This window comes from Hydra viridissima, unplaced genomic scaffold (assembly GCF_058129835.1).
Source record: "Hydra viridissima isolate aposymbiotic clone 2 unplaced genomic scaffold, HvirCarnegie_v1 scaffold_3, whole genome shotgun sequence".
Taxonomy (NCBI): Eukaryota; Metazoa; Cnidaria; class Hydrozoa; order Anthoathecata; family Hydridae; genus Hydra; species Hydra viridissima.
In genome coordinates this window covers 571,629-592,147 of record NW_028324302.1, presented here as the reverse complement: position 1 = coordinate 592,147, position 20,519 = coordinate 571,629, and the positions used below count along the sequence as shown (strand labels likewise).

Genomic DNA, 20,519 nt, shown 5'->3' with positions numbered 1-20,519 from the left:
CATAAAACTGTCCATACGCAACCAAAAACTGATTTCACCGATTAAAACTTACATAAACATTCAATTATCAGTGAAATAATAAAGCAAAATATTAAGTTTATCCATAAAACTGTCCATACGCAACCAAAAACTAATTTCACCAATTAAAACTTACACAAACATTCAATTATCAGTGAAATAATACAGCAAAATATTAAGTTTATCCACAGCTCCCTGTAATTGAATTGCGTCGAGGAAACTGCGTAAAGCGGATTTGTTTGAGTTTCCTTGAAATATTGTTAATAAAGTTTGAGCGGTTTTTTAATGAGCGTTTTTGAGGTAATCTGTAGAGTATAAATTAAAATTTTTGTAAAGACAGTTTTTTAATGATTAAAGAAGATCTAAAATTGTTACGTTGTGTTCTCTGTCAAAAAGCTACAAGCTAACCGGGCGTGATGGAGTCATCTCTGAAGTTTTCGAATATCGTCGAAAAATACGATGGTATGTCCGATGCCGCAATTTGGTTGAGCGAACCAAAGTGATTGCAAAGATGCAAGACGTTGATTTGACAGTGCTCTTTCCTGTCTTGTTGCAAAGTGATGCCCACGCAGTCTACAACGGCTTGGGAGTAGAAGACAATTAAGATGCGAATAAAGCTGAGAATATCATTGTTGTTATTCTTTTCTTTGGATGCTTACGCAGCATATGAGTTGTTCAAGAAGCGGAAAATAAGCGATGAGGATCGAGTTGACATTTTTTCAGCAAATTTAAAATACTTAGCGTGTCTGGCAAGGTTGTCAGACGAAGCGGTGCGGCAGGCGTTTGTTGTTGGATTGCTGGAAGCAGTGTTTTCAAGACTTAGGGCTGCGAAAGAAACAATTGATGTTATGTTTCCGAAAGTAAGGGCTGCTTTGAATCGAGGAAGTACATATGAGTCGAATATAACCGCCGCCACCACCCATCGGAAAAATGTGAGAACAAAGTCACCTGAGTCTGTAATATGCTATAACTCTCGAGGGTTCAGTCACATTGCAAAGAATTGCCCAGCCTCTAAAAAGAATGTCCGGTGTTTCAAATGCGGAGAGAATGGATATGTGGCGGCAAAATGCGCTACGCAGCAGGAAAACGTGGAGAGCGAGCAAATGGAGCGATCTAGCTATATAAAGATTACTACATTCGGGAGCGATGCAGTGAAGCATTGCGCTAATTTGACACTTGCAGTCCATAATTTGCGAAAGAAGACCATCCAAAGAAATATTGACAGACAATTACACTGCATTTAGAAGTAAAGAGACTAAAAAATTTCTTGAAAGCTGGGGGTATGTTTAAAGCTTTGAGCCACTTTCTGTCCTTCGGGGAATGGCATCATTGAGAGAAACCACCGAACTGTTAAGAGAGTGCCAAAGCGATCAAATATTTCCATATCGGAGGCTATTTATTGGTACAACGTCTCAATTAACAAAAAGGAAGCGAATCCGATGAGTAAATTGCACTACTATGCCGAAAGGGTCATGGGAATGGACGGAAAAGCTGAGTTGCCAATAAACGTACCTGAAAACCCACGAGTCGGCAAGTGTTGTGAATATTTCTTTGTTTTTAACTGACTAAGGAAGATCGACTCAACGTCTTTTTTGTAACTTGTTTATATATATTCTTATTAAGAAAACAGCGTTATTTATACTAAATCTGACATAGTTGACAATTATTCGTAACTAAAAATAAGATAATAATTACCAACTTCATATTATATACTAACTACTGTAAAAATACTTGACGTCATCGCGAGGTTTAATAAATGTTTATGACACACTCCCCCAATTTGTAGAGAATATCTACAAATTCTCATCAAAATTTTCATCAAGGGCTGTTATTTTAATTAGTTCATTAGCCTTTGATTTCGCCATTCGTGAAGGTCTTTGCTTCAGAGTTTTTGTTTGCTCTGCTGATATGTTTTCGCAAGATTTAGAATCGTTTAGGAATTCCTCGATCTCAGTAGGATCTTGGCAAATTTCCATCGGATAAAGCATCTGAATCGGTCTTTCCACTACCTGATTATTTCCCGTTCTTAATTTAGCACCGCGGATTATATTATCTTCTCCGCGTACAAGTTTCGTTACCATAGCAACTTTCCACTCACCTCTATTCTTTTCTTCTCCTTTAAGCAAGAAAATCTCTCCCACTGCTATGTCCTTTTGATTATACCCATTTGCGCTGATAATTTTCTCCTAATGATCTTAAGTACTCGTTTGTCCACCTTTTCCACGCTAAGTTCTTGCATTTCGTGATATACCGCATTGCTCGTGTAGTCGATTTGTAGTTAAAATCTTCATCATCGTCATCTTCTGCGTTTTCGGAAGGGATTGTAATACCTTTCCCATGTAAAATCATGTTTGGTGTTAATATCGGAAGTTGAATACGTTCTCGATATATCCTAATGGTCGGTTATTCAACGTATTTTCAATATCAATCAAAACTTCTTTAAGTCGTTCGAAAGTCAGACGAATCCTTCCAGTTGTTTTGTGTAATGATCTTTTTACCAAACCCACCATTCTTTCAAAGAAACCTCCCCACCATGGGCTTCTTGCTAAATTAAACTTCCATTTTATGCTCATTTCACCTAAGTAATCGTTTATCAGCGGGTCTTTCTGCAATCGTCGGATCCACCTTGCAGTACTTACAAATGTTTTGGCATTGTCGTTTATTATGAGTGTAGGTGTGCCCCTACTTGCAATCATTTCTTTTATACTTCGACGGAATTCTTCATTTTCCATTGTTTTTAGTAGATTTTAGTAGATTAGTAGATTTTAGTAGATCCAAATGGATTGCTCTTGAAGTTACACAAGTATAAAGTACAATATATGATTTTTTGTAACACTCTTTGCTTACTTTATATTCGATTGGGCCAGCGAAATCCAAACCAATAGTTTCAAAGGGGTATTTGCTTTTAGTTCGATACTTTGGAAATGTAGCTGTTAATGGAGCTAGTAATGGTTTGCACCTTAATCTTTTACACCAATTGCAATCGTATATAATTGTTTTGACTTGGCTACGTAAGGTATCTGTCCAATAATGCTCACGAAACTTGGACATTGTCAGACCAACCATCCCATGGTGAGTCTGTGCATGTGCTCTTTGAATAACCAAGTTTGTAAAGGGATGCTTGCAAGGTAAAAATATTGGGTGCTCACCTTGTATACGACCCATGCAAACTAAAAGCCCATCGTGATTTCTATGTAATCGTAATCTTTCTGAAGTTTCATTAAGTTGTTCGGATTTTTCAAATTCGTATTGAGCAATTTTGAACAGCTTCTGCATTGCGTTGTTCCTTTCAGTAGCTGATAGCACACCTCGATATTTTCTTTTACTTTTGAGATTGATAATGATTCTTAAGATCCATGCCATTATTCTTATAACTTTTGGTAGTTGATACTTGTTCATAAGTTCATCAGAGTAGTTAAACCTCTCTGCTGTGGCAAGGTTATACATTTTTGTTGGATTAACTTCTTTCATTACTTCATCCATTTGTGTATGAACGATATTGGTTGGCCAATCATTCTTTTTGGTAAGCCATGTTGGACCGTTGAACCATATTTGTGGAATTTTTCCATTTTTAATTCCTCTACTTCCAATATCAGCTGGGTTCTGATTGGTTGGACAGTGATGCCAGATAATCCAACTTCGTTTATTGATTTCTTTGACACGATTTGATACAAACTGCTTCCATTTACGATTGTCATTAAGGATCGTTTGTAAGAGCATTAGCTCTTACAAACGATCCTTAAAATATCCAGAAATCAATTCAAGTCTGGGAATAAAACAACCTCGTTTTGATATGCGTGATTTGGCTGTAAACAATCCTTGAGTTACTTTGTTTCCTTGATGTACTATTACGTATGCACTGCAGCAGCCATCTTTGCTTGCATCACAAAATCTACGGATTTTAATCTTTTTTATTATATAATTCAAAACAGTTATACTTCTTGGTATTGGTGAAAGGTCTGGTAACGTATATTTCCAAAGCATCCATTCCTTTGATAATTCAGGTGAAAGTTTTTTATCCCAAGCAAACTTTAAATCACAAATTTGTCGGTATATAAGTTTTGCTGTTAGTGTTATTGGGGAAATCACACCAAGTGGATCAAAAACTCTTGCCAAACTTTCTATAATTCCTCTTTTGGTTGTGATGTTTGTTTGGCGAGTTGGTCTGCAATCCACTAATAAAGTGTCATCATTTTTGTCCCACAACAAACCAAGAATTTTTGAATAACGTTTATTTTGTTCATTGATGGTAACTTCATGATTGTTCTCTTTTGAATGATAGGTTTCCAATGCAGGAAAATTCGAGTGCCATTTGTGAAGCTGAAACCCTCCCATTTCGAACAGATGAATTGCTATTTGTTTCAATTTTTCGACACAATCCAGGTCAACTCCCCCAATGATTATTTCATCAACATATATGCCCCTGTTGATTATCTTAATTTCATTCTTTTTATGCGGATAATGTTTTTCATACGTCAATAAACGTTGCTTGATTACTCCCCCAAGAATAAAGGGACTATATGCACAGCCAAACGGGATTCGAGTAAATCTTAAAGTTATTACTTCTTTACTTTTTAAGTCCGATATACAATAGAAATGGAAAACATCACGATCTTTAGTATCAACTCTTATTTGTGGAAACGCTTGTTTAATATCTTTAGTAAGACAAACAGGTTGCAATCTGTTTTTTAAAATAACATTGACTAGTAAAGCTTGTAATGGAGGACCAATATGTAAACAGTCGTTAAGTGAGGGTGATCCGTACTCTTTAGCTGACGCGTCAAAAACAATCCTTAGCTTGGTTGTTTCGGAGTCCTCTTTTATCACTGCTCGATGAGGCGTGTAGAATATTCTCTTGCCAGTTGGTTTGTTTGGTGCATACTCAATTATCCCATCCTTGAGTGGTTCTTGAATAATAGCGTTATATTTTATGAGATCATTTGGTTTCTTTTCCAGTTTTCTAAGTACACTATGCAACCTTGAGATACTCCCATCTGAATAAGATGCTAGTTTTGAATGTTCTACTTTCCATGGTAATCCAGTGTGATAAGAACCAGTCGAGTCTTGTTGTAGCTGTTCTTTAAATTTTTCACATACTTCATTTTGATTCCCTTCGCTTTGATCTTCTAGACCAACAACATCCAAGCTATATAGTTCTTTATAACAGTCGTTGGTTGACTTTGTAAAATATAAACAGTCCGAGGTGCTTTGTCCTGGTCCCATAACCGTCCATCCAAATATGGTTTCTTCTGCAATAGCTTCTCCATCATTTCCAGTCATCGTAGTCATCTTCATTATGAAGATGCAATCCCTCTAAGTGTTTGAATTTCTTTTTTAGGACTGGTTTGATAAATATTTATGACTCAAGAGTGTGTGGCTTAAACCACTTAAGACACTGTGTGTAACACAATGGCATTTAGGTACGATAACTCGGAATCTATCGGAGCAAGTAGTCGAGTGGACGAAATGCCGCGCCACGTAAAGCACATTAGACCGAGAAGCGGAACGCAGCAAAGTTGATTAAACAATGTGACAGATGTGAAAATAGAGGTTGGCAATAATTGTGCAAGTTGTGGAGAAAACATGGAACCCAAGCCGGCAAGAGAGGACGCACAGTACTCCTGCGAAGGAGCAGTTGAGAACGATGAATACCTCTTCCATACTCTGAAGGTTGTTGCTTTTGGTGGTGATCTCTGTGGATCAAGGTGGAGTGTCATTGAATTGCGTGGGGGAAACTACTTAAAGCGGATTTGTTTGACGAAGTTTCCTTGAAATATTGTAAATATTATTTGAGCAATTTTTAAATGAGTGTTTTTGAGGTAAACTGAGTAAATTGAATACGAAACTTTTTTAAAGACAGTTTTTTAATAAGTAAAGAAGATGTAGAATTGCTACATTGTGTTTTCTGCGAGAAATCTACACTCTTAAGTAGAGCAACAGATTTTTCAAGAAAAGATTCTTGTTTTTCTTTAAAGTCAATTAAACGAGGATTTTTAAAATTTTTGAATTCCTTTTAAGCTTTAGTGTTTGGTTTTTCCATCAATAAAAATAATAATGAGCATATTACAAATTTCTGTTTAAATTTTTTTTTAATAAATCAAGTTAACTGAAGTTAATTAAAATTTAGCTCTTTTTACATTTAAAACAGCAAAAATTTATGGTCTGACATTTTTATATTCATACTAAGCATTAAGCATCAGCATTTGGGAAAAAAAATCATTTCAAGACTAATTTCAAGACTTTATTCTTTACTCGATTTGTTCAAAAAATATCAAGAAAACTTTATTTTTATTTTCAATGTTTCAAGACTTTTTTGAAAATATCTTGAATATTTAAATAAAGATAAAAACTATTCGGTTCTAGAAAAAATAACAAGACTAAGTCTTGTTATTTCTTGTTAAAAAATTTATTTCAAGACGGAGAGGCTTTATTCCTTTGTTTACAATTTTTTTTTAAAAAAGAAATTGATCTTGACAGAAGTCTTCAGAGTCCAACATTCTTAGTTTTCATTATTCAAGGCAGCATTTTTTTTTTTTTCAATAATGAAAGATATACTTGTCAGAGTGAGTTTAAAGTCCAAGTCACTGTTCACATACTTTAGATTGAATGCCAAAAAAAAGTCCATTTCATTAATAGTTGTCGAGCTTAGTTTCAGGAGAAGTCGATTTTAGTTTCAAAATTTTCTATCATTTCTAACAAGCAATCTTAGGCAAAAAACATTGCTGATCATTTTCTCCAACTATATCCTCAAAGGAATCTATGGTATCAATTTTAATATTGACAATATGCTACTCCGTTGGAATGCGCTGTCTTATGTTTGACTGTGATCTTTAACAGCTTAATACCCTGCGTATGCATAAGCCTTCTCTTAAGTTGCACGTGTTCTTCACCTTATCTGCTAGACCAGAGTGTCATGATTTGTACCTATATATACACAAACGTGACTAGTTTTAATAGACAATATTATAAAATATTAACAAAGGTTTGTATTTCAGTTTAATAAAGGTTTATTCACGTCATACACAAAAATTTTGCGTATGATGTGAATAAACCTTTATTAAGCTGAAATATATCTAGCAAAATTTCATGTTACAGATTATATATTTAAACAAAGCTTTATTGTTGGTCTACATGAAGGTAAACTTTGTCATCAAAAAGATAAAGAAGATTTTTGTTTAATAAAAATCATAAAAACTCAATTCAATGATCTGCTGTTCATACAGTAATCGTACAAATTACCAAGTAAACGATGTAATGCATTTTAACACACCCAAGTTGTTCAGAACTTCTAACAGAACTTTGTTCAGAGCTTATAACTAAACCTTTCGTCTTGTTCAGTGAAACGTCGATACGTTGCATGGCCTCAGACACAGAAACTTAAGCTGGTGTCAGTCTCAGAACAGCTATCAGGTATCTTTGTAAGCTGGGGTGCTATAGGAGAGCTGCGAGAAAGAAGCTGTTTCTTTGTCCAGCCAAAATCAATTGTTGAAAGAATTATGCTTGTGAAATGGTGAAGAGATCTACAACATTATTGAAATTCTTCATACTCACTGATGAGTCATAGTTTGCAATATTCTCAGACAGTGGAGGGGTGTGGGGATGGAGGAGATAACACTCTTAAATCGTCAGTTAAAAGTTTGCATGAAACTTTCGACCGCTGACGTTTGAATTTTTTTTAGAAATTTTAAAAACAATTCCATAAAAAAATCTGCTTATATTTTAGCCTGTTTACACGAGTCACGACACGAGTCTAATAAGTAAATTGCAGCAAAATCAGAAATTTTATTCAAAAGTTTAAAATTAATCAATTAGAATATTCTCAAGAGGTTATATAAAATATTCAAAGCTCTAAAAAGATCACGTAGTTTCGATATAATAGCATTAGCGATGTCGCCGTTTGCGCAACAAAATGGCAATAACAATTACTTTAGTAATTAGAGTAACACTTTCCACCATCAAATTTTCGTTTAAACTTAAATTGGAAAGATATTTTCGGAAAATCTTTACAAATTTAATTAGCTCTTCCTAAAACCAACTTTATGCGTTTTATTACTTTAGGTTTGGACGTCCGAATTGGTTCTGTTATTGGTCATACTTCCACTAGAAACCTTTACGCAGTTCACAGATCTCGAAAAAGTTATCTAATGTTTGATAATAATTACAAAAAATGGTTTGCACTAGCAAATAATGATTTCTTCAAAATCTTGAATAAAATAGACCTTAATTCTTTGAAGAACCTAGAAGAAGATCACGATCAAGTTTACAACCTCGGAAACAAAGAATGGATGGGTGGGTTAGTTACTACTTTCATTTCCCTCCATTTGCGTAGAATGAGTTAAGTCTGAAATGAAATGGAAAGAAAATAAAATGTTGTTTCAATTTAAATCCAACTTTTTTCAAGATTTGATTAATTTATTTAAATAATATTTTTATTTGTTCACTAATAATATTTTTATTAACTTGAGTTTTACATAACACTCCTGGAAACGCAGTTGGTTTATTTTTTCGAAATGTTTCTGGCGATCCCTGGATACAAAGAGTTCAGTGGAATATTTAATATTTTTTTTTTAATATTTTCAGAGTCAATATTTTTTTAGATTGAACAAACTTAAAGTGAAAATCAAGGCATTAACAACAATAGCTTTTAGAAATTTAAGGAGTTAATTACCGAAAAAATCTCATCTTTTTATTCAATACGTCTGCATGAAAGTTTTAAAATCATATAGAACGTCATAACATTTTGATCGAAGTGTACAAGTGGAAGTTGAAAAATGTTTGCTGTAACAAATTAATACTTTTTAAACATTTCCTTTTATGCTCTTAAAATAAAATTTGTGATGTTTTTAATGTTTAATGTGAAAGAAAATTCGCTATTTTTTATTTTTCCAAATAATTTCAGGGATAAGGTTTTCTTTATTCGTTCGTTTTTAAAAGTTGATTACCAACTACAACGTTGTTCGGCTTATTAGTTTATTGTTCTTCAGAGAAAACTGTGAGGGAGATTTTCGACATACAAGCGGGACTTGTTTTACACTTGCTTCTATGGTGAGTGAAAAATTCTGTAATATATAGCAAGTTTAAAATGCATTATTACAGGTAATCCTCAGCATTTCGAAATAAAATTTAGTTGCTGCACAAAGTCTGCAGAAACTATACAGCAGATGATTGATAAAAAATCATCTCTTAACAAGACAAAGATAAGATGTAGTTTAGGAAGTGGATTTTTTGCTGGCATTTATGTTAGTCATTGTACATTCACATTTTATAGCTTCAGTCATAAGCAATGCCCAATATTTAATAGGATACCAAGGATTAGGAGAATTTTCTGATCCATAGAACTTAGTTGCATTTCTAATCCACATTTCACAGCTTTTGAAAATTCAGCCGCGTATCCCCAATCTTAAAGAGGTTGTATAACTAAGTGTGATAGTGCATTTAGGTACTGAGTTTACTAGCGTTGCAATGTATTTCAAGCTTATTTCAACTCCGCAATAGAGCTGAGGTGATGTGCATGCTACATTTAAGGTTGACTTGGTTAGCAGCTGTACTCTTACAACTAATGAACAGCTGAGTAAACATTTAAAGGCAGTCAATCTGATAGTCGGTAACAAAGTAATTAAAAACCACCTACAAATCTCAATAGATTTTTTTTTTTATTGTATTTTACTGTTTTATGATAAAGGAAGCTGCTAAAAGTTCGAGTTTATTACACTTTTTCCTTGTTCCAGACCAAATACAGCAAGAAGCCAGTGATTGCTTGAGCCAAATCTTGGCCTCCATGCCATTTGTATCGGTAGATACTTGTATTCAGTGCAAAAATCTGACCGCGTTAGCTATGTCGGAACTCAGGAATACAAAATGTAACAAATATATCAGTAAATATAGGTCAAACATATCTTATTCAAGTATACTTGTTTGAAAACTTTTAAATGCACTTTTACAACGATAAATAATGAACCTGTAGTTATAAATAGCGCTAAATTATTCCTAAATCAGTTTTTTTATTTCAATTTTTCAATCAACTTTTAAATCATTAAATGAATCTTTTTTTTATGTCTTTTCTTTCTTCTTTTACTCCGTCAGTTTGTATATTGAATGAAGCATTTAAAACTTATTCTAAAAATATTTTTCTTTCAATTTTTATTATGTTAAGCTAACTATTAGTAAATATTTGGACGAAGTAAAAAAAAAGATAGCAACAATTCATAAATTGCTTCAGAAGAAAATAAGACAATGTACTTTGAAAATCAAAATTTTTGAAAACTTCATGATTCTGGTAAAAATGATTTTGTTTTAAGATTATTGTTATCAAAATATTCAGTTAACCTTCATAGTTATACATCTAATATTCTTAACCTAGAGCTATATTCTAAACCTCGACTCAAAAATCTCCAGGATTAGTTTATTTGCTGAAAAAAACTTTCTAGAATTAAAGAATGTTATCGAAAATACTAAAATCAAAAAAATACAAAATGATAATGCTTATACTCCTCCTAATTTATTAGGTATTACTTTCAATGTTGCACATGCAAATGAAAAGCATCATTCTGGCAAAATATGTAGAGTAGGGTGGTTTAAAAAACTAAAAGCTTGAAATATTAATTTTAAAACCTTTGAAGTGGTGACGAACACTATAATAAAATTGTCCACAAACTTTTAATCATTTTGAGCAATATTTAGAGGTTGCTCAAGATTTTAAAAGCTTTCAGCTTTTAAAGTACTTATAATTGATTTTTAATTTCAATTTTAAATACATCATTGACATGGAACATTTTATTTCATAAGTTTTATTAAGAGTTGTAACTAAAAGTTAACATAATAGATAATACAGCTGTTAATAATATAATTTAATAACAAGTTAATGGATTGCAGAATGTACTTGGAATCAGTTCTGCAATCTTTGAACAGTGAACTTTGAACAGTCCTTAATTTGTATTCATTTGAATAAGCAATGGTTTTTTAGCTGATTTGAATTTTTCTCTGTGTTGCTGAATAACATTCAAAAACTATTGTCTATGTTCTTCATTTTTAGTCAATATTTCGTTATTTTGGCTTATCAATGAAACACACGTTCAGAACAATCATTAGTGACTCGTAATCCTTTTATTCTGATTGAGGCCTTTTTTGTGTTTCGAGAGCATTCCAGATATATGGATCAGTGGTAAGCAGTGATGTAAAATCATTTAAAAATAACCAATGACTTTGATTTTACAAAATCTTCAATTGACTTCAAATGGATCAGCAACATTTCCATATTGTTTTCGGTTTTTTAAATTTGATTTAGCGTTTAATTTGGAAATAATTTTTTGTTTTGTTTCTGATTAAACATGATTTGAAAAATATGGCAGTCCAATAAGTTCTTCACTTAAATACCACAAATGTCTTTGTAGTGCAGCTGCTGCAGTCTAACAGTTTTTTCATCAAAAGATTTGCATGTCTCAAATTTCTTTTATAATATAAGCCTTTATTGCAACATCATCAGGAAATGTGAATGAAAACCATGAAGACAAATACAAGAGAGATTCAAACAAGTTAAATGACTATGCTTTCTCTTCTTTCTCTTTTGATGTCAATTTAAATTGTTTTTTAAACTTGTATATTTTGATACCATAGAGGACTTTTGACAGCCAACGAGCATGGTGAAAGACACCAGGCGTATTAAATCGTTTTCCTCTATGAGCGATTTCACCAAGAATTAATACTGTCAGTTCTAAAAACAATGTAGTCATCCCTTAGTTATTTATTACCTGTTTGCAAACACCTTGTTACAAATATAATAGTTTAATCTTTTAAATGTTTCAAAAAATTATCTTTTAAAATATCATCACTAAGGGATTGATATTTCTCTTTGTTGATGAACTTCCAAAGTTCTTTAAATGTTTTAAAAATCAAAACATCTGGACAACTGATTTGCCCAAAGCAGCATTTGAAAACATCAAATACTATGATTTCATATATGTGATGAAGACAGGCCAAATATAACAGTTCTTTTTGCAATAACTTTTTTGTTATTGTATAAGCTCCTCCATGAATTCCTGTGTTGCCAGAGGTATCAAAATACATTCCAATAACTTGGATTGTATTTGATACCTCTGGCAACACAGGATTACGAAGTAACTTTTCAATGTTTTCATCTGTCACTAATATGGCCAATCGATCAATTTTTTTATGAACAACATTAGTGTCTGGCAGCAATTCACCATCTCAGTGTATAACTAGGGGTTTGTCAACATTGAATTCTTGTTTATCCTTTTCTCCTAATTTTTTTCTATTCTTTCTTTTCTAGCTCTATGAACTGTGCTAACAGATAATGTTAAATCATTTATCTCAGATCCCAAACTTGCAGCTATAGCTGCAATAGTAAAAACAGCTTCTCTGTTAGATATCTTGGTTCTAACTAATGCTGATGTAAGTTTAGGTATCTTTAATTTAGCAATCTTTGCTTTCTTTGGTGTGTTACATTTTCGTATTGTTAAATACTAATTTCAATGCCTTTAAACTCAGACTTTTCTTCTTCACTTGCATTATCCTCAAAATTAGTTTCACTGCTTTCATCTGGTCTTTTTAAATTTAGAATAGATTTTGTTGAAGTTTCTTTTCTTGTTTCCTCCTTCTTTTTCCTTTCCTTTTCTTTGGATCTTCGCTAAGCAATTTTTTTTTCATTTCTTGTCAACTTTTAATCTACTGATATCATAAAACTTTGTCTTCCAGCTCTCTGCGCTAGTAAAAACTGTTTATCTTCCTCTATTGTCATCATTTACAAGGCATTCTGATTAGCAATATCAAACAGTCTAATTCCTTCAAAAAATCACTTTCTTTTTGCTTCTGAGTTTTACTTTTGCGATATTTATTCTTTTTTAACTTCTGATATGTCTAAACACTTTTCAATTTTAGTTGCTACACGCTGCTCCGTTTTGGTCGGAATTCTTGCTTTTGACTAAAAATCATTACTTCTTTTGCTACATAAATAACACTTTTATGTATATTATCTTTATTTCGCCAAAAGTACTTCATAAAGTTTGTTTTGTTGAAGAAAGTTTACTTCCTAATACTATATCTGAAGTTGAACCAATCAACCACATAGTGAACTGACTTTGAGTATGCTTTTTCATTTTAACATTTATTTTATTTGCCAATATCTAAAAAATTATAAAACAGTATTAAAGTGTAATTCATTTGGCTGTTTAACATTACAATTAAAAATAGAAAATTACAAGTTTGCTTTTAATTTGTTAACAAGAATACAAATCCTTCAGTAAGTCTTACTTGTATCAACAAAATGTACTATAAAACTTATACCTGTAATATTAATTTTTTTTTAAGTTTAAAAAATACTTTTTAAATTGATGCAAACAATATAACATTAAGAATTAATATAAAGGAAAACTGATTAATAAATTGGAAGACTATGGTAATGAGAATATAAAAATACGTTTTCAAAATATATATTGATACCATTAAATTTTTTAACTGCGAGCAAAACACTTTTTAAAACCCTGAAAAACATTATAAAACCGACTTAAAAAAAAAAGGACAATTTAAATTGCTTACTGTTAAATGTAGAATTTGATGGCGATTGTTTATCTGAAAATAAAAGTCAAAAATCAGCAAAACTTCGTAAGATATCTTAAAAACAGTACTTTTTTTGCATAATTAAAAACGTTTCCTAAATTCCGAACAGATTTTGGAACGGACTGTTTTTTTGCAAAAGTTAGCGTTTTAACGTGCAATTAATTAACAACAATATTTAACAATAGTATTTTAACGATATTAACTTAGAAACAAATAAACGCTTTTAACCTTTTTATTGAATTCCTAAACGTCTTGTTTATCTTAACGTTTGTTAATAAAAAAAAATGTCAAAGTTTAAAAAAAATGAAAATCACGAAAGAAAAAATTTAACTCTATATTGAGGCTATCAATAATAAGATATCATATTCAGAAGCCGCTTTATGTTATAACATTCCTAAAACAACTATATTTTGCAGACTAAAAGGAATAAATGGAACTGCTGGTGTTGGTAGGCCTAAAGCAATAAGCGAAGTAACGTAGAGGCTTAAACTTGTACAATTTATGAGTGACATTGGCTTCCAGTTTATTTATTTAAAAAAGTTAATATGAAATTCAAAAAGCAAGCGGAGTTATTCAACTTTAATTTTGTTCGGAATTAGGGAAATCTACGGCAATTAACGAAAATAAATAGTTATCAGTTATAGCTGAGTCAAACATATGAAAAGTTTGTTCATTAAATATTTCTATATTCAAAAATTTATATATATTGTATCATATCATATATATTATATTATACCATGTATACTATATCATATCATATATATTATATTATATCATATATATTATATATTATTATTTTATATACATACATAATGTATATTATCAAAAAATTCCCTTAATAACTTTAAAATTGTTTTGAATAATAAGTCAAAAATAATTGACTCAATTATTGAGAGGAATATTACAAAGAATAATATAAGTAAAACAATATACAATATTTTAAAAAAATTGTATTTTGTGTTTAATTTTCTTATCAAATATTATATCCATTAATTATATTCCTGTATTAAATAATCCTAGAAGGAACCCCTAAGTTGAGTGTAGTAACAACACTCAGCTAATAGTTCATGCAGTATGTACATATCTGGAATCTTGTTACAAAAGTTAAAAATATAAGATTTATCAAAATTGTAAGTAAGCACTACTGCCCCTTACCTTGCAGCTATGTTATCAACCGTCTAGCACACTGCATTGGTTAACTAAGAACTAAAAGGTACATAAATTATACATTTTTAATTTAATCGTAAATTTCACATAAAAAGTATATCAATTCTTTTGAACTTTGATGTTTAAATTAATAATTTATTTGTCTAATTTTTTTTTAACATTTTAGAGATTTAATTCATAATCCAGTTTTTCTTTCAAAGCTCTGCTTAATAATTTTCTTTCATATTTCTGTAAAGCCTTATAAAATGTACATCGCCATTTTGGGAGGCCAATTTTGACTTCAACTTGTTTTGAAAAAAGCAATAAGGTATGCTATCCAGTTATATTTTAAGATTAGTGATATGAGGTTATTAATTTTCTTTGCCCTCAAGCAATTTTTGATCTACTGATAAGGCTTGACGAGTAAGCCGATAAATGATATGATAAATAAAACATAATAACTATTTTCATATATTTATGGTTTGTGATTTGTTTAACTTACTTTTAGATGTTAGTTTTGTTAAGTTTTTCTTTTTGTTTTGATCACTTTTCTTTGGTAGTTGTTTATTGTTTAATTTAAATTTTTATTGTTTATATCCTGATTGATAAGTTGATAAGTGGAGAAAATAAATTTTTTGTCAGAATCACTTTGTGATAAGTATTTCAATACATCTTAAAAGATTAATTAATTAATTCATAAGTTATTTTTGATCTAATCAATTGTTTAATGGATAATATAAGTTATTTTTTATATAATCAATTGTTTAATGGATAGCTTCATTGATAAATCCAACATTGTGTTTTAAATCATCTGCGTAGAAAGAAGATGCCTCAAATTTCTCTTTCATGTAATAGATGACAACTGCTTGAAAGGAGCATTACTTTTTGTTCTAATGGTAACTCTTGTATTGCAAAAGTTTAATTCTCTGCAAAATCTTCCAAATCAATTGCCTCATCTGGGCTAATTGTCTATTTAAGATGCTTTAGATGTAACTTGGCGTTAGATGAATGAGAATTATCAGGCTTTTCTCACAGAAGTTCTATGAATTCACTTGATAGAAGCTTCATTGTTAATAGGTCAGTTCTATCTCCTGTTATCCACTGTTTGAAATCTACTGTAGGCTATTCGTGTTCATTACTTTCACCACTTTTATTATGCTCTTCTGGATCATAATCTTGTGTTAGATACTGTTATAAAAAAAGCTGGGCAGCTTATATGCTTAGACGACTGTTGCATTGGTGAATCATCAGAGTATGCTATAATGTCTTTTTGCTGATGCAACAACCTTCTGAAATTCTCTTTTGAAAACTGAAAACTCTTTTGCTGTTTTTCTACTAGACCAAGATTTTGGGGTTGATTTCAAAAATTAAATTGCTGCCATTTGTTAAAAACTTTTAGTTTTTACTTTTAATTAATGCAGTCAACAAACTAGTCTTCATCGTCACTTTTCGTTTGAATCTAATTTGTAACTTCAATTCTATCTTGTGAAGCAAGATTCAGTGACACTTAGAACATTTGCATATTTCCTAGTAACTTCAACTTGTTTTAACTTTCTCTTCTCAAAGGAAGGATTTTTATTACAGAATTTGATTTAATGAAGTTTTATATTTTATTTTTTATTTGCCTTTGTTGCATAGTAACTTTACTTTATCCAAGTTGATTTCACGAAGACTGCCAGCAGAATAAAATGAACCCGTGACGTCTATGAAAAAAATTTTAAAAAAATCTAAAGCTGAGAGATTGTTTGATGCTTCTAAAACTGTAGTTTTCTCGCAACTCATCGATGAGATGATAACAATTATCTCTTTGAACAAAAACCTATTTTTACAAATTTTCTCCTTTTATCGCAAACAATATTCCTAAAAAAAGTCACAAAAACCAACACATATTTACAATGAACACATATTTACAATTATTTTTGTCACAACTATCAAAATTGTAACATTCTACAACTTTTATTTGGGTTTTATTTTCATTTTATTTTTTATTTCTCTATCCTCGTATATAGTCAAATACAAAATTTCAGCCCATATCTTCACTTTAAATGGAATTAACCAGGAAAGGGTAGTATTAAAGTATCCATAACAGAGAACAAAGGCCCAAAAAATGGCATTTTAAGTCTAAATTTCAAAATGGCATTTCTTTATAATTATTTGAAAAAACAAAACCGTCTTTTATATTAAGATGGTTTAACATCTCTTCTTTTATTTGAAAAAGTATTCAAGCCTATGAGAGTTGGACAACTCCAGGAATTAGAGAAAATGTAACCCATGGTAAAAAAAACAGAAAACTTGTTTTTACCATTTTAAAATCAAAAAAATGAATGTCAAAAACTGTTACTTATATTTTATCTTTACATTTGGATTCCAGAACCCCCTTAAAAATGGTTAGGTACTGATTTTCAGCTGTTTTCTTCCACTAGAATTTGATTTATTCGAAAAAATATGATGCTATAAAATCCATCATGGCGGAAGTGAACAAAAGTTATTGCATTTTAGGCTAAATATCAAAACATCATAACTTTTTAATTATTTGCAGATGGGAGCTCAAGTTGTGCATTTTTTTGTGTTTCATCGGTAGGTACCATTCGTTAAAATGAAAATCTAAGTGGATGAGTGGAAAAATTTAAATTTTTGTCCCACTTTTACATGGAATTACCCAGAAGCAGTTCGCTGAGAAACTAAAGAATACTCTATGGTAATTTTAAACCAAAATATGGTGCAAAAAATTTCCGAAATTATGAGAAGAATGTTATAGAACAGGATTACCTTAATAATTTTGGATACGCACTAATTAACATCCTCCTTACCACATGGAAGACTATAAAGACAAAATAAAAGCTCAGCAGATGTAAATTAACTAAGGTTGCTAGTAGGAATAATTGCAAAATCAAATTATCAAAATGTGCCATACAGCTATTTTAGTGTTAAATTTAAGCTGCAATTTGAAACTTTTTAAAAATTCATTTAAATATAAGTTGCTCCTAAAAGTCAGAAAACATAACCTACTGAATGTTTCTTTATTTTAATTCAAATTTCCTACTCATTGGAGCAGGTTTTTAATATCCCTGAATCTTACATTTTCTACACTTTCTAAACGAAACTTTTGAAAGTATACTTTGTTTTGTATTAAAAATCAAGCTTCAGAGAGTAGAAAAGCATTTGATCTTGTTTAAGTTTTGTTTTTAAGATGGCATTAATAAACTAAATTGTAAAATAGGGCGAGGCAAATGTATCAATTTCAAATAAAATAATCAACTTAAACAGATATCTGTGAGTGTGTAAAATTTAACGCGCTCATACAATAATAATTGATATCTGCTTTGTGAATTGACGAAACTTTGAGAAGTTTCCTTCTCAAGTTTCGTCAATTCACAAGAAGTTTCCTTCTCAAGTTTCGTTAATAAATAAGAAATTTCGTTAATAAATAAAAAAGAATTATTAACAGTAAATTAATATAACGTGACATGAGCGTAGTAATCCAATACCTAAGACTAACGGTGTACAATGTGATCGCGAGGCACAATGAGTCATAGGAGTACTACGATGGTTCTTCAACACATGTATGGAAAACTGGAATGTGTTGTAGAGCTTTATTTGAATTTGCGCGTTATTAGGACGCCTGAGTTTCTTCAAAAAGCTTCGGGCCTGATTTTTTATACATAAAACGATAATTTGCAGTTATTGAAAACAATGGAATAAATAACCACAGTAAATAGAAACGTTAGTTAAAGAAACTCCCATTGTAATCAACACTTAACTGTTCTAATTTTAGAACACTATTCTACCAAAAAAATCCTCTTTTTTTTTCTAAGTTCCTCCTAAAATGATCACAACTAAGAAGGATTGAATATAAACTTGAAAAATACTTCTTTAATATTTAAACTTTGTATTAAGCTGTTACTAACTTCAAATAAATATTTCAGGTCCTCTACAAAAAATGTTTCTTAAAACAAGAAAAAATAATCATCCGAACTTATTGCTGAAGTTGCAAATGTATTAAACGATAAAAATTACTGTATTTTTAAAAACAAAATGCTTGAAAACTTCTCGATTCTGGTACGAAACATTTTTGTTTAAAATTTTTTGGTTTTTGGTTTAACTTTTTTTTCTTTTTGATTTTATGGCCTCATTTAAAATGTTTTTAGCATGAAATGAATGAAAATAAACGATTTTCTCTTTTAATTTAATTTCACTGCTTTCCGTTCAAAGTTATCCCACTTGTTCTTTTAAAAACTTGCATGTTGACAGATTTGCTTCACACTTTTTTGACTGTCTTTCTGTAAACATTGTTCGTGTTTACAATCTCGTGTTTATCTCTTTAAATTTTTTCGGTACTTGCTGTTAGTCCCTGATAATGCCAAGCACGCTTATCCTAGTTTTTCTTTTGTAAGAAGGTAGCTTTTTGCTCTTGACATTATTTCCAGTTAATCCGTGATCTCTAGCTAAGAAGCGATTTTATGAAAAGAAAAGAAAATTGTATTTCGTTTAGCCGGCAATTAAAGTTATCGTAAAATATCAAAGGTTCTGAAAAAATACTAACGTAAAAACAAATACGCGTACTGTAAATCTGATGATTCGCAACGAGTTCCAATAACTTTGAGGTTTGAAATACAATAACTTCAAAATTTTTAACCATATATTGCTAATCGGTATCAAAATAAGTTAGGTACAAATGTCAATATTTTTTAAAAATTTTACTTAGCTCATAACGCTCCACCTGTTAGTCCTGAACGAGGTTTTACTGGATAGAAAACTATAAAAAAAAATATTTGAGATACAAAATGTAGAACAAAAGTAATTCTGTTGCGGAAAGTTTGGAGTTCATAGGCCGGGTGAATAAAAATGAGCAATTGCTTTTACTCAGTAATTGGTCAGCTTTACGTGAAAAAAAACTTCAACAACTTTTCTTAAGTTTTTATTCACGTAAAATTGAGTAATTACTGAGTAAATTGCTTACTAAAGCAATTGCTCGTTTTCATTCACCCGGCCTACTAACTTTAACAGTTTTTCATCGATTGTTACGAGAATACACAATCCCGCATTGTTTAACAGGGGTTAGAAATTTTTCCGATTATATAATATTTCTTTTTTTTAATTGGCAATTGATCTTGAATTAAAAACATCCAATTTTCAATGCCGCTAAACAAAATGTATAAAGTTTCATGGTTTTTATAACTTTTCCGAAAGTATAACATTACATATTGTTCTCGGTTTAATAAAATTTATTAGTCATTTTTTTAAAAAATAGGTTTTCTTGGCTTTTCAAATCATAACGAGCAAATATATATCAGTTTGCTAACTATTAAAAAATTTCAGTTTCTTCGAGTTTCGAAGCTTTTTTTGGGTTCGTAACTGTGCCTTTGCAGTTTATTCTTAACTTTATAACTAAATTCTTGAAAAATTTTTTTATGTCATTAATAAACTGTATTAATGTAATCCAACAATAACAGCTGAAATGTAAAAAGTTGTCAATAATTTCATAAATGCAGTTGTTAAATTTTTGGCGATATTATCACAAAGCTATCTATAACTTAGAACTTATAACTTCTGATCTTTTAAGATTTTATTAAAAATTAAATTTGATTACTTTGTTAAAAATCATTTGATTTTTAACAAAGTAATCAAATATCTCTTATATCTCTTGAGTGAAGAAAATACTCCAATGCCTGGTTAAACTCAATTGAGCTGAAAGAGTCAAGCTTGATTCAAATGCGGATGACTTTCAATTCGAATCAAAGCCAATGTTTTCTTCCTGCGGTGCTTATCGGAATTCCAAACAT

The 20,519-nt window shown here is 30.8% G+C and overlaps 2 protein-coding genes across 4 annotated transcripts in view; one reads left to right on the top strand and one right to left on the bottom strand.

Moving 5' to 3' along the window:
* Positions 1-1,811: 1,811 nt before the first annotated feature.
* Positions 1,812-3,738, bottom strand: LOC149890497 (uncharacterized). The gene is made up of 3 exons (XM_090080924.1): positions 2,783-3,738; positions 2,397-2,751; positions 1,812-2,168 (listed from the first exon to the last, which is right to left on the bottom strand). Exons 1-3 carry the CDS (start codon positions 3,736-3,738, stop codon positions 1,812-1,814), a joined length of 1,668 nt encoding a protein of 555 aa, XP_089937050.1.
* Positions 3,739-18,660: 14,922 nt separating this feature from the next.
* LOC149890495 (uncharacterized) overlaps positions 18,661-20,519 on the top strand; it is a 61,425-nt gene continuing 59,566 nt past the window's right edge. For all 3 annotated transcript variants that reach the window (XR_016450617.1, XM_090081383.1, XM_090081382.1), the window contains exon 1: positions 18,661-18,795. Coding sequence is in view for 2 of the 3 variants with exons in the window: in XM_090081383.1 (XP_089937509.1) it covers positions 18,772-18,795 (24 nt within the window). In the remaining variant the exon portion in view is untranslated. The remainder of the gene's footprint in view (positions 18,796-20,519) is intronic.

What these genes read in the sequence shown, in the direction of transcription:
- LOC149890497 (XM_090080924.1), bottom strand. Translation starts at nt 3,738, where the DNA reads ATGCTCTTACAAACGATCCTTAATGACAATCGTAAATGGAAGCAGTTT. An exon ending in ATCCATTTGGATCTACTAAA is followed by an intron (nt 2,752 to 2,782) that starts ATCTACTAATCT and finishes TCTACTAAAAAC; the next exon opens with AATGGAAAATGAAGAATTCC. An exon ending in CATTAGGATATATCGAGAAC is followed by an intron (nt 2,169 to 2,396) that starts GTATTCAACTTC and finishes TATAATCAAAAG; the next exon opens with GACATAGCAGTGGGAGAGAT.